We start from the raw sequence: 13,967 nt of genomic DNA, 5'->3' as shown, positions 1-13,967 counted from the left end.
TCGCTTTTGCCCAGGTTAAGTTTGTAGCCCGAGAAGGTTCCAAACTCTTTCAGTCTTTGCAGTATCACCTTCAGTCCCTCCTGTGGCGACAAGTTTGTTTTTGGTGGCAAATCCAATTCCATGTGTCCTGGGTTGATCCTTCTGTTTTCCTCTCCAGAAGGTGTAACAACCGCCATTTTCCCTCAGCTGATCTTCGCTTGCTCTTCGGGTCTCTTGCAGGGCAGCGACATCGACGTTGAAGTGCTCGAGTTCACAGGCAACCAGGGCAGTTTTCCATTCCGGTCGATTGTTTTGCTCATTGTCTATGAGGATTTGGACATTCCAGGTTCCAAAATTGAGTTTATCTTTGATTTTCTGCCCACAGGTAGATGAGCCTGCTGGATATAGTTTTACTGCCAGGTTGGGAATGGAACTCACTATTTTGAGGGCATCTTTTCCAGCCCTTTCCCTGTGTCGAGTGAGAAGAGTGGATTCTAAAGTGGGCTGCTCAAGTCATAAACAAAGCTGCCAATACTTTCACCTGGTCCTATTCCAAGTGCAAAATGACTGAATGAAACTCCACTGCCTAGATGCCGGTCTGAAGGTAGGGACTTCCAGATCTGATGGCCTTGTCCCCGTCACCTCTCATCGATCATCGCAGGGCTCGACTGTGTGTGTGTATGTGGGGGTGGGGGGGGTGTTGGTTTCCTCCAGGTAGATGTCTGGTACAGGATACCTGTTAATGTGGGTAAGCCATTGCACATCAGCACACATGGTCCTTGACAGAGGGGAAGTCCAGTTCCAGGGCCAAGGGTACCTCGACGACTGGGGATCGCCCAATTGTTACAGCCTTCATTCCCCATTACAGCTGTTGATACCATATGAGTATCTTCTGCCTGATCTGCTATTGAGAACTTGTTTTGGATTTTACTTTGTCTTGTTCCTCCCCTCCAAACTTACCGCCATGGGTGACCCTGCCAGGATTTCAAGACTCCCAACAGCATTGCTCTTGGGATCGAGCCTCTCCACCACAGCAAGGTGGCAATCCATTGAAAGGTAACCTGAAACAGAGTATGAAAGAAGGAAGATTTGCTATACCTTCATAAAACCTTAGTTAGTCCTCAGCTAGGGTGACCAGACATTTGATTTTGTACCGGAGAGTCCTTTTATTTTATCCGGTTTACCATTGTCTGATACAGAATGGCTTCACATTTTATATTTTGACAGTAATCTATTTATTTTAATGAAGCCCCGTCAGGCAGCTGTTCTCTGGATTTAGGGGCTGGTTTAGCACAGTGGGCTCAACAGCTGGCTTGTAATGCAGAACAAGACCAGCAGCACGTGTTCAATTCCTGTACTGGCTCCACAAACAGGCTCTGGAATGTGGCGACTAGGGGCTTTTCACAGTAACTTCATTGAAGCCTACTTGTGACAATAAGCGATTATTATTACAAAAGGTGACATGAGAAAACAGTTTTTCTGTTGTTGTAATCTGGATTGCATTGCCTGGAAGGTTGATGGAATCAGATTCAATAATATTCAAAAGAGAATTTGATACTCAAAGGTAAAATTTTTTTTTTTTAAGAAATATTTTTATTGAAGGCATTTTTCATATATACAGAAATACACAAGCCAAAACCTCAGCGACAGGCAACAATACTAATAATCCACCCTCCCATCTCTTTCCCCCCCCCCCCCACCCACCCTCCAATCTTCCTCCCCTGTCACCCCAAGCCCACCTTCTTCTGTTCTCCCTTCCCCTCATACCCGTACCCCCCACCCCCCTGGTGCCTCAACTCACTTTAAAGAAGTCGGCAAACTGCTTCCACCTCAGGGCAAACCTCTTTTCCACTCCACGTGTGGCGAATTTAACTTTTTCCAAGTGCAAACATTCTGCCAGGTCACTCACCCACACGTCGCCTTTGGCGGCTCAGAGTCCTGCCAGCTCAACAAAATCCATCTCCGGGCTATCAGGAGGCAAAAGCCAAGGTATCGACCCCGCTCCTCACCTGAACTCCCAGACCTTCCGACACTCTGAATATTGGCACCCCTGGACTCTGAGCCACCCCAGGATTTCGGATATTAAACCCAAAAACTCCTTCCAAAATCTCAACCTCGGACATGGCCCAGCACATATGCACATGGTTCGCACCCCCACCCCCACCTATCCTCCACCTCCAAAAAGAACCATCTCATCCTCGAGACTGTCATGTGGGCTCTGTCACCACCTTAAACTGGATTAGACTTACAACACCAGGTTAAAGCCCAACAGGTTTGTTTCAAACACTAGCTTTCGGAGCACTGCTCCTTCCTCAGGTGAAGGAAGGAGCAGTGCTCCGAAAGCTAGTGTTTGAAACAAACCTGTTGGACTTTAACCTGGTGTTGTAAGACTTCTTACTGTGCCCGTCCCAGTCCAATGCCGGCATCACCACATCATTAGACTTAACCCGGCACATGACAAGAAAGCATTCACCCTCTGCAGGGCCTCCCTCCACACCCCGGCCCCCAACTCCACCCCAACTCTTCCTCCCACTTGCGTCTGACCTCCTCCACAGGGGCGGCGTCCCTATCCACCAGCTCTCTATATATCTGCCACTCTCCCCTCCCCAATGTCATCGTTGGACAACAACTTGTCTTGCAGCACTGGTGGTGGCAGCTTGGATAGGACGGCACCTCTTTTCTAACAAAGTTCCTCACCTGCAGGTGCCTGAACTTGTTTCCCTTAGGCAACTCGTACGTCACCTCAAGCTTCTCCAGGCCTGCAAACCTTTTTCCCACAAACAAATCTATGAAGTATTCTATCCCCACCTGCTGCTACCCCCAGAACCTTGCATCCAGTCCTGCCGGCACAAACCTGTGATCGTCACTCAAATGTAAAATTCTTCATAGGGCTGTGGGGGAATCTGGATATCCAACAGCTCGCACAGGCACATTGGGTGGAATGGCCTCCTCCAATGTTGTATCACTTTATGATTCTATTCAGATAGAAGTAGGTGATTTCCATAGCTGGACAAAGGGCCAAGGAGGCAACATTTAGAAGAGAGGAAGTGAAAAGGTTGGAAATTTGATGCAGAATCTAATTTTACATTCAAGTTCAAAGATGAGGTTGGTAGGATTTCAGGGCAGAGTGGATTAATAGAACATTTTTTTCACATGGAAGGTATTCACTAACATGAACTAGTTGGTCCAAATGATCCATTTCCCAGTGGGCTGCACGGTCGCACAGTGGTTAGCACTGTTGCTTCACAGTGCCAGGGTCCCAGGTTCGATTCCAGGCTTGGGTCACTGTCTGCACTGTGCAGAGACTGTACGTTCTCCCTGTTTCTGCATGGGTTTCCTCCGGTTTCCTCCCACAAGTCCCGAAAGACGTGCTGTTAGGTAATTTGGACATTCTGAATTCTCTCTCTGTGTACCTGAACAGGCGCCAGAATGTGGCAACTAGGGGATTTTCACAGTAACTTAATTGCAGTGTTAATGTAAGCCTACTTGTGACAATAAAGATTATTATTATAGGAACTATGTATTTCCGTATCAAAAGGAAAATAGATATCTGATTGCATTGTCATTACTGCCTTATTTCAATATTCTTATTTGGGCAGCATCAGCACAATGTCTGGCAGGCATAAAATGGGCAGGGATTTGGCATAATGGGTTATAAAATAATTTCCCATTTGAAATTCAGAGAGTATAGACAGAAAACCTCAGCCTCAAGTATTGACAAGCTATTGGACTGTAGGTGGCATTACTGCTAATTATAATATTGCTAATTAGAATCCTGCCCACAACTAACACGTATCACCTTCAGCAGGAAACACTTAATAGCAATCAACAAGTTGACATTACCAAACTAGAGAGTGACACTGTTTCATTGCTACAAGATCTGAATCCATTTTCTCTTAGAAACATAGAAGACTCTACTTTATTTCTTTCACTCCTTCATTATTTTCAGCCTTTTGAAGTTTACGGAAACACTGCAAATATATTGAAAATCACATCTTATTAAAATGGGGAATATGCAATGGTGATCAACAGTGACTCTCAAGTACCTGATTACAGTAAAGGGTTATTAGTTATATTTTGAGAGATTTTGAAAAAAAAATTCTGTCACCATTCATTGGAATAAATTTTGAAACATGCTGACACATTTTGTATCTTTATTTTTAAATGTTAGGATACAAGTTTGATATTCCACTGGTCATATTTGGTGAAATGGTACACAATTACATCATAATCCACTTGCAGTGTTAAAAAGTTCATAAATTACATTTGCAAAATTTTGCATTCAATAATTTATTTTTTTCATAATTTCACACCTATATATTTATATTATCAAGAATTCATTGCACACCTTATTTATTTGGCAGTGTTTCATTTTCTCCCACGAGAGCATTTGGTCTCACTTTATCTATACATATGTCATTTTTTTTAGAGCATTGTTTTACATATGGAAGTGTATCAACATTCTGATTATAACAGTTCTCAAATACACTGTTGCAGCAACCTTGTGTCGCTTAGCAAATTAAAGGGTGTTTAAAACATAATAAAACGGTTTTAAACGTGTAACACGAGCTTTATGCAAAAGGAAGTTTCAGTTCGGATAAAAGATTATTAAACGTAAAATGCTAACCGTTTCTCTCGGCACAGATGCTGCCTGTTAACCACCATCTTCATTGCCTTTCATCATTTCCTCTACTGTCTATCCTTGAATGTCAACAGAATAGCAACTAACCCTACTGAGTGTTTCCAGCATTTTGTTTCCATTTCAAATTTCCAGTATCTGAAGAATTTTGCTCTTTGCAAATGGGTTGTGATTTTTCCCCATTAAAACGATCAAGTCCTTTCCCCTCCCCCAAACTTTTGTTCTTCCGGGGGCTGAAGGACAATTCAGCATTAACTCAACCAAGTGAGTTTGTGCAGGGGGTCGGGATTGAAAGCACTAGCAACAGCGGCACTCCCAATAGCCCCGGGGAAATACTCAGGGAGTCCGGTAATAATAGCTTCATTGAGAATTTGGAGGCAGTTTCGGGCAGGGTCAAGGGAAATGCCGATTCGGGGGAACCACTGATTTGAGCCAGGGAGGTGGGATGGAAATTTTCAGAAATGGGAGGAGAAGGGGATTAAGACGCTAAAAGATTTGTTTCTTAGAGGTCGGTTTGCAGGTCTGAAGGAGCTGGAAGCAAAGTATGGGCTGGAGCAGGGGGAAATGTTTAGATACATACAGGTTCGAGATTTTGCCAGAAAGGAGATACAGAGCTTCCCAGAGGAACCGGCCTCCACATTGCTGGAGGAGGTGCTGATGACAGGGAGACTGGAGAAGGGGGTAGTGTCAGCGGTTTACGGAGCTATTGTGGAAGAGGACAAGGCAGGCACCAAAGCAAAGTGGGAGGAAGAATTGGGAGAGGATATGGAGGAGGGGTTCTGGTGTGAGGTGCTCCGGAGAGTGAATGCCTCCACCTCGTGCGTGAGGTTGGGGCTGATACAGCTGAAAGTGGTATACAGAGCACACCTCACGAGGGCGAGGATGAGCCGATTCTTTGAAGGAATAGAAGATGTGTGTGAGCGGTGCGGGGGGGGGGGGGGGGGGGCAAACACGTTCATATGTTTTGGTCCTGTCCAAAGCTAGAGGATTACTGGAAGGAGGTTTTTAGGGTCATTTCTAAAGTGGTGCACGTGAAACTGGACCCAGGCCCCCGGGAGGCCATATTCGGGGTGTCGGACCAGCCACGATTGGAAACGGGTGCGGAGGCAGATGTTGTAGCCTTCGCCTCGTTGATCGTCCAAAAGCGGATCCTGATGGGTTGGAGAGCAACCTCCCCACCCAAGCCTGTCCTTACTTATTATCCCCACACAGACCTTTTACCAAGGATTAAATGGAAACAAATTGGGAGCAGGAGCCCTGGTTAATTTTATTTCCCTCCCTACCATTATTTTTATTTGTTTAAGGGGTGCATGCATCACTGGCTAAGTCAGCATTTATTATGCATTCCTAATTGCCCTCAAGAAGATGAAGCACCTTCTTGACCTGGTGCAGTCCATGTGGTGTAGTTACTCCACACTACTGTTAGGGAGGAAGTTCGAGGATTTTGATCCAGGTACTGTGAAGGATATATTGCTAGCCCCAAGTCAGGTTGGTGTGTGACTTGGATGGGAACTTGCAGGTGATGGTCTTGCTGCCTTGTCCTTCTAGATGGTAGAGATTATAAAGTGCTATCCAAGTATCCTTGCGAAACTGCAGTGCATGTTTGTACTGTCATAGTATGCCAGTGATGGGGCAAGTGAATGTTTATGGTGATTTATAGAGTGCTGATCAAGCACCCTGCTGGATTAGTGTCAAGCTTCTTGAGTATTGTTGAAGCTACACTCATCCTGACAAGTGGAAAGAATTCCATCACGCTCCTAAACTGTGCCTTGTTAATGGTGGACAGGTACTTGGGGAGTCAGAAGATGAACTATTCTGACCTTGTCCTCTGACCTGCTCTTGTAACCTCAGTATTTATATGAATGGTTCAGTTAAGTTCCTGGTTAATGGATGTTGATGGCAAGAAATTCAGTGATGGCAATGCCACAGACTATCATGGGGTGACGATTAGAATGCTTCTTGGAGATGGTCATTGCCTGATATTTGATTGGCGTAAATGTTTCTTGCCCTTTAGCAGCTCAAGCCGAAACATCCAGGCCTTGCTGCATGGGGACACAGACTACTTCAGTGTCTGAGGAGTTGTGACTGATACGGAATACTCTGAAATAATCAGCATTCACCCTCATTTAGTGAGAAGGTCCGGGCGGCACGGTGGTGCAGTGGTTAGCACTGCTGCCTCATGGCACCAAGTTCCCAGGCTCAATCCCAGCCCTGGGTCGCTGTCCCAGGTGGAGTCTGCACATTCTCCTTGTACCTGCGTGGGTCTCACCCCCACAACCCAAAAAAATGTGCAGGGTAGGTGGATTGGCCACGCTCGCTAAATTGCCCCTGAATTGGAAAAAAAGAATTGGGTACTTTAAAAACTCAACAATGAACATCCTAAGATCTTTCTGATCCAAATGATTTAGTGGCACATTATCACTTAATTTACCCACTATGTTATTAAGTAAACCCGCAGTCAATTCTGGGCAATATGGTATTGTTTTTAAGAAACTGAATTTTAAAAGTAGAATTGTTCCGCCTCCCTTTTATTGAACTATTTTTTTAAAAAAATTTAGAATACCCAATTCATTTTTTTTCCAATTAAGGGGCAATTTAGCATGGCCAACCCACCTACCCTGCACATCTTTTTGGGTTGTGGGGGCGAAACCCACGCAAACACGGGGAAAATGTGCAAACTCCACACCGACAGTGACCCAGAGCCGGGATCGAACCAGGGACCTCAGCGCCGTGAGGCAGCAATGCTAACCACTGCGCCACCGTGCTGCCCTGAACTATTTATTTTGGGTTAAATCTTAGCATTATGAGAATGTTTATGTTTAGAACTTATACCCACGAGGGACTGGACTCGTTAAACTAATTTCAGTTAGACTGGAGACTTGAAATGACGATAATCCTATTAGTCTGGGTTTTGATCTATGGTTATACAAACAAAAACTGTTGATTTACTCAGTCCTCCTGAAGAAAGTATATTCAAATCTAGCTGAAGCTTACCCTATCAGCTTTGGAGTCTCCACCTTCTTCAGCTTTTTATCATCTGTTAAGTTTATCTAGTGAGCAACTGACCATACAAAACATATAAAAAGTCCCGAAGAAGTTCCGAAGAGTTACATTGGACTCAAAATGTTAACTCTCTCCACAGATGCTACAAAGCGTGCTGAGTATTTTCCAGCATTTTCTGTACATATGCAAGTTCCAAGTTTGATCCCCAGTTTGTGTTGTCATGTGCTAGGCTGGTCAAACCGTATAGTTGCGTGTTGGGGAGTTTGTTCCCCGAATTGTTTATGTTTTGTAACCTTTTATAGACGCTTGGAATAAAATACATTTTAAAATGTGTCAGGCTGCCAATGTTGGCCTACAAATTAGACTAAGACCCCTTGGGTCAGTGCGGCAGAAAAATGGCACCACTAGTGCTGGAACTGGAGTTGTACACATATTGTGTAGAGACAATAGTAGATTCAATGACCGTGTCTCTCTAGTCACATCTATTGACACTCATCTTGAATAATGGCCACATGGGCAAGCTATCAATAGATATCTGGGCTTCATCAAAGCCATGATCCAGAAGACTGAACTCCTTACAGGAGAAGTAGTTGAAAATAAATTTTTAAAAATTAAGCAGTGCAATATTTCCATCTTTTCTACCATTTATTCAATTATGTTTCTCGCTCAAATCATACAATTCATTTCCTGAGAAGAGATTTGGATGTCTTTCCAACCTGGTACAATTGCTAATTTTCCTGCGGCCTCACTTACATAAAGGGCTGCTCCCCTTCTCAACATAGTCCATTCTGAGGCAAGTGTCGAAAGATGTTGAAATCTGCATCTTTCCTGGTGCAGCAAGTCAATAACAATGCAGTATATTTGTCTTCAAGAAAATGAGGCCCTTTTCCCCTTCAGATAATTTAGTTTGAAAACATTAAATAATACATTAGTCTCAGCAGCAAAGATTTTCACATCAGATCAAAAAGAAAGGGCCAATGGTAAAGATGTGATCCGGTGAGGATTGCTGCAGCATCTCTAGAGCTGTACAGGCCACCGGGGGAAATCATGTAGCCAGAAATCACAATTTTCAAATAACTAAATATATAAACCATTTTTTACCTCTGTCCAGATTCAAATTTTGTCTCCAAGCTACTAAGCTTCCTCACGGTGAAGGTATGTAGCATATCGCTACTCTTTTCATTCTCTCTCTTCCCCTAATACCAGCCTACTATCAGTTCAACAAAACATTCCCTCCATTTGTTTGCGTTTCCTTTAAATGCTGTGGTGTTAGCTGTACATTTACAGCATTTTTATTTTCCATGAACTCTGGACCTGTTGTGTACTGTGGAACCTGAGCCGCACTGTAAATCTTGCAAATTCCACAGCACCAGCAGACTGTTGCAGACATGCTTCGATTCAAAGCTGCTCGTGTTTTGTGATCTGATGTCCCTGTTCAAACAAGACGCATGCGGTTATAATCTGTAGTGGCAATGCAGACGTCTCAAGTCAGTCTATCAAATTGTTGAGGGACAGATTTTATCTGTGGAGCGGTTTTGGGTAGCTGAGTAATGGTGTGAGCTTGGTGGTGGGGGGTTTGGGTGAGAATAAACCCACCTCAGGATATCCTGTGGTGTCTGGAGGTACACTTCTGCGAGGCAAGTTTAAAAAACTCTCTTTGGGTCCCTTGTGACCCTGGGGCTTCTTAGCCCCTGTCTTGACCTGTGGCTTCCTGCTCAAGGCACCATGTTAATTGATAGTCAGGACCCGAAGGTGCCCTTAGAACCAAACATTCATATTAAAAGAGGAGCCTGACTGTTTGGGGCAGGTCTCTATGCTACTTATTCAGTGCAGGAGGGTAAATCTGGGAAGCCAGTTCATGGCAGTTCCAGGAAGCTAAGTAACCTGAGCAATTTTATCTTTCCAAGCACCTGGGCGAAATTCTCTGGAAACGGCGCGATGTCCGCCGACTGGCGCCCAAAACGGCGCCAATCAGACGGGCATCGCGCCGCCCCAAAGGTGCGGAATGCTCCACATCTTTGGGGGCCGAGCCCCAGCATTGAGGGGCTAGGCCGACGCCGGAGGAATTTCCGCCCCGCCAGCTGGCGGAAACGGCCTTTGTTGCCCCGCCAGCTGGCGCGGAAATGACATCTCCGGGCGGCGCATGCGCGGGAGCGTCAGCGGCCGCTGACAGTTTCCCACGCATGCGCAGTGGAGGGAGTCTCTTCCACCTCCGCCATGGTGGAGATCGTGGCGGAGGCGGAAGGGAAAGAGTGCCCCCACGGCACAGGCCTGCCCGCGGATCGGTGGGCCCCGATCGCGGGGCAGGCCACCGTGGGGGCACCCCCCGGGGTCAGATCGCCCCGCGCCCCCCCCCAGGACCCCGGAGCCCGCCCACGCCGCCTTGTCCCGCCGGTAAGGTAGGTGATTTCATTTACGCCGGCGGGACAGGCAATTTATCGGTGGGACTTCGGCCCATCCGGACCGGAGAATCGAGCGGGGGGGGGGGGGTGGGTGGGGGGGGGGCGCCAACCGGCGCGGCGCGATTCCCGCCCCCGCCGAATATCCGGTGCCGGAGACTTTGGCAACCGGCAGGGGTGGGATTCACGCCAGCCCCCGGCGATTCTCCGACCCGGCGGGGGGGGTCGGAGAATGTCGCCCCTGGTTTCTGTTGGGTAACCTGGGTTAAAATAGCCTTCAGACACCATAATCCTGATTTTGGATTCCAATTCAAACACACTGGCTTGACATTAACTTGAAGATGGGAGGAAGCAACCTTTTGCAGGAAACCCGGAAGAATGGGTTTTCCTCAGGCCCACAGTTTTGTCTCCATTTTCCAGCTGCAGCCAGTCAGATTATGAAGCAGGAAGGCTGGCTGGCTGGCTCTCAGACACAAAGACCTGTAATACTGGTCTGCAACCTGGGGACAAGAGGAGGGGGACGAGAGATCAATCAGACAGTCAATGAAATGTTGGGTTTGACTGAGGAAGGGATTGGAAAGAAAATTGAAAGGCACTGGTTGGTGGGACATGCTGGGCGGGATTCTCCCGTCCCCCAGCCGGGTGTTTCTTTGCTGCGTGCCGTTCGCTGGCAGCTGGATTCTCTACTCCCGCCGCTTGTCAATGGGATTTATCATTAAATCCACCGCTGGGAAACCTGCAGGCGGAGTTGCGCTGCCGGCAGGAACAGAGAATCCCAACGGCCGGAGAATTCCGGCCCATGACTTATTATGGGGGCATTGTTTGATCACGCGTATGGGGGTGTGGATGGAGGATTTGGTGCAGGTAAGCGAGACCACGAGTTAAGTGGAAAGATAATTGAGAAGGCACTTACAATACCAGCTGCATTCAGCCCAAGTCACAGTTTCCCCATCACCTATCCCAAGGCCATCTGTTGAAAGAATTGGAACCTACACAGCACTTCCAGACCGATTGCCAAATCCAGGTGCTAACATGGTTATGCACCTTGTGGGATCAATAGTCCTTTCAGAATGCACAACAGTAGCTCAGAACCCTTCTTCACTACAACAATGATTGCTAGAGATCCACCTTGCAACTAGGTTCTGGATTTTCCAAATAGGCAGGAGTCATGCTTCTGTCACATTCCTAGGAGCTCCGAATTGTAAAGGGGATCGGTTAGAACATTTCTCATATGCTCCAAATTTAACCCCATATTTGGACTTCGCTGTTGTTGAATAAAGCTGAGAAAGTGAAAAGTGCCCTTTGTTTCTTTCCTGTACAGTCCAAAAAGAGCTCATCAAGTCTTAAGTTAGCAGAAGCCATGACCTGCAGCACTGACCTAAAATCAAATGACCAAACGGTTGCATTTTACAAAGAATACCCCTCAACAAGACCATAATTCTGACTTGTGGCAGCCACAATCATATCCCAATGAATACACATTGATTCAAAGTAATAGAGCGTACTAGGTCAGCAAGGCAAGTCTGCCAATGGTACAAATTGCAAAAAAAAGAAAGGGCGGCAATGCTCTCAGAAATACAAAGAGGAAAACAAGCAAATTAGTTGCATTTATATAACGCCCTTCATGATTTTGGAACTGTGCTTTATGGTCAACTAAATACTTTTTTTTTTAAATGTAGTTTCATCAGTAAACATTTTCCCAGTGCTGCGATGAAGTGTCAGTCCAGATAATACACTCCAATCTCTAGACTGGAGCTTGAAGCCATGTCTTTCTGATTCAGAAATGCGAGTCCTATCATTAAGAACAGGCACTCCATTACCACTTAACAAATGAAGAGCATAAAGTAACAAAACTGCTCTCATTGGAGAAAATCTATTCTGATTCTCACCTGAAGAAATGTTTTATTTCTCTGCTAAATTGTTGAATAAGCAAGGTGTGCAATTAATTACAGTAAACATCAACATGCTTGTAATAATAGATTACTATGTCTAAAATTATGGCTTTTCACAAACCGTATTAAAAATAATGCAATTGACATATTTGGAAAGAAATTGAAACGGATTGGGCTGTACTCAAGCAATACAATTAGTGGTATTAGACTTTCCATGAGCATCTAGATCAGCAACACTTAAAAACTAAATTAGTGTATGCATATATATTTGCCCAAACTGCATGCCAATATGCATGCAAATCATCTTCTATAAGTATTTCCATCATGAATAGGCACTCATTAAGTACTTTAAGCCCTTTGCTCACTAAGGCATTTTTTAAACTGTAAATTCATTCCAGTCCATCTCAATATTGCAAACATTTACTGACAATACAATGGAACCTCCATTGAAGATCAGGCTCACTTATTCAAATGACCGATTGATGTCACACAATCTACTTCATAGCTAGACAAGCATGATCTCTTCTAGTTGGTGATCCACACGTGGTTATTCAATATTAGCCCCATGCAAGAGGAACACTGCATATAATCCATCACTTTACATGTGTTCTGGGTGACTCTGTAGGCAGACTATCAATTCTTTCACTGGTTTGCCTTCGTAGCAAATCTGATACACTGCAGTGAACAAAGGGAACCTAGAACAAGAAAGTACCAGGTCAAGGGAGTTCTGAATACATCTCTTGCTTTAGTAGGAGCACATGCAATAAAATGCATAATTTACAGATTAACATATTCTGCATGAGCCAAGACACAATACTCCTACATTTTTCCAAGTTAAGTCCAGTCCAGCATAAATAACTCGGCAAATTAAAACCTTAGGAAATAAATTTGAGGTGATAGCCATTATACAGATGTGGCTGCAGGACGAGAACAACTGGGTCCTGAATATTTTTTTTTTTATTCGTTCACGGAGCATGGGTGTCGCAGGCTGGGCCAGCATTTATTGAATGGGCAGTTAAGAAACAGCCACGTTACCGTGGATCTGGAGTCACATGTAGGCCAGACCGGGTTACGATGGCAGGTTTACTTCCCTAAAGGACATTAGTGAATCAGATGGGTTTTACAACAATCGAGGGTTTCATGGTCATCATTAGACTGTTAAATCCAGACTTTTACTGAATTCAAATGTCACCACAAGCAGTGGTGGGATTTGACCTTGGGTCTCCAGAGCATTACTCTGGGTCTCTGGATTCCTAGTCCAGTGACAATACCACTATTCCACCACCTCGCTTTAAATATGGTGTATGATATAAGAACATAAGAACTAGGAGCAGGAGTAGGCCATCTGGCCCCTCGAGCCTGCTCCACCATTCAGTGAGATCATGGCTGATCCTTTGTGGACTCAGCTCCACTTTCCGGCCCGAACACCATAACTCTTAATCCCTTTATTCTTCAAAAAATTATCTATCTTTATCTTAAAAACATTTAATGAAGGAGCCTCTACTGCTTCACTGGGCAAGGAATTCCATAGATTCACAACCCTTTGGGTGAAGAAGTTCCTCCTAAACTCAGTCCTAAATCTACTTCCCCTTATTTTGAGGCTATGCCCCCTAGTTCTGCTTTCACCCGCCAGTGGAAATAACCTGCCCGCATCTATCCTATCTATTCCCTTCATAACCTTATATGATTCTATAAGATCCCCCCTCATCCTTCTAAATTCCGACGAGTACAGTCCCAGTCTACTCAACCTCTCCTCGTAATCCAACCCCTTCAGCTCTGGGATTAACCTAGTGAATCTCCTCTGCACACCCTCCAGTGCCAGTACGTCCTTTCTCAAGTAAGGAGACCAAAACTGAACACAATACTCCAGGTGTGGCCTCACTAACACCTTATACAATTGCAGCAGAACCTCCCTAGTCTTAAACTCCATCCCTCTAGCAATGAAGGACAAAATTCCATTTGCCTTCTTAATCACCTGTTGCATCTGAAAACCAACTTTTTGCGACTCATGCACTAGCTCACCCAGGTCTCTCTGCACAGCAGCATGTTTTAATA

At 45.2% G+C, this 13,967-nt stretch overlaps 2 protein-coding genes across 4 annotated transcripts in view; both read right to left on the bottom strand.

Moving 5' to 3' along the window:
* The window catches only part of cmtm8b (CKLF-like MARVEL transmembrane domain containing 8b), a 144,569-nt gene extending 134,461 nt beyond the window's left edge, over positions 1-10,108 (bottom strand). Inside the window, exons 1-2 of the mRNA XM_072508708.1 lie at positions 8,723-10,108; positions 940-1,040 (exon numbers count right to left, since the gene is read on the bottom strand). Of these exons, the coding sequence (XP_072364809.1) occupies positions 940-1,029 (90 nt within the window). The 5' untranslated portion in view covers positions 1,030-1,040; positions 8,723-10,108. The remainder of the gene's footprint in view (positions 1-939; positions 1,041-8,722) is intronic.
* A 1,757-nt stretch (positions 10,109-11,865) lies between these two features.
* gpd1c (glycerol-3-phosphate dehydrogenase 1c) overlaps positions 11,866-13,967 on the bottom strand; it is a 47,466-nt gene continuing 45,364 nt past the window's right edge. For all 3 annotated transcript variants that reach the window (XM_072508706.1, XM_072508704.1, XM_072508705.1), the window contains one exon: positions 11,866-12,607. In XM_072508706.1, the coding sequence (XP_072364807.1) occupies positions 12,511-12,607 (97 nt within the window). In that variant the 3' untranslated portion in view covers positions 11,866-12,510. The remainder of the gene's footprint in view (positions 12,608-13,967) is intronic.

The sequence above is a fragment of the Scyliorhinus torazame genome, chromosome 6 (assembly GCF_047496885.1).
Source record: "Scyliorhinus torazame isolate Kashiwa2021f chromosome 6, sScyTor2.1, whole genome shotgun sequence".
NCBI lineage: Eukaryota > Metazoa > Chordata > Chondrichthyes > Carcharhiniformes > Scyliorhinidae > Scyliorhinus > Scyliorhinus torazame.
The sequence above is the reverse complement of the archived record's forward strand: the minus strand, read 5'-3'. Positions and strand labels throughout refer to the sequence as shown.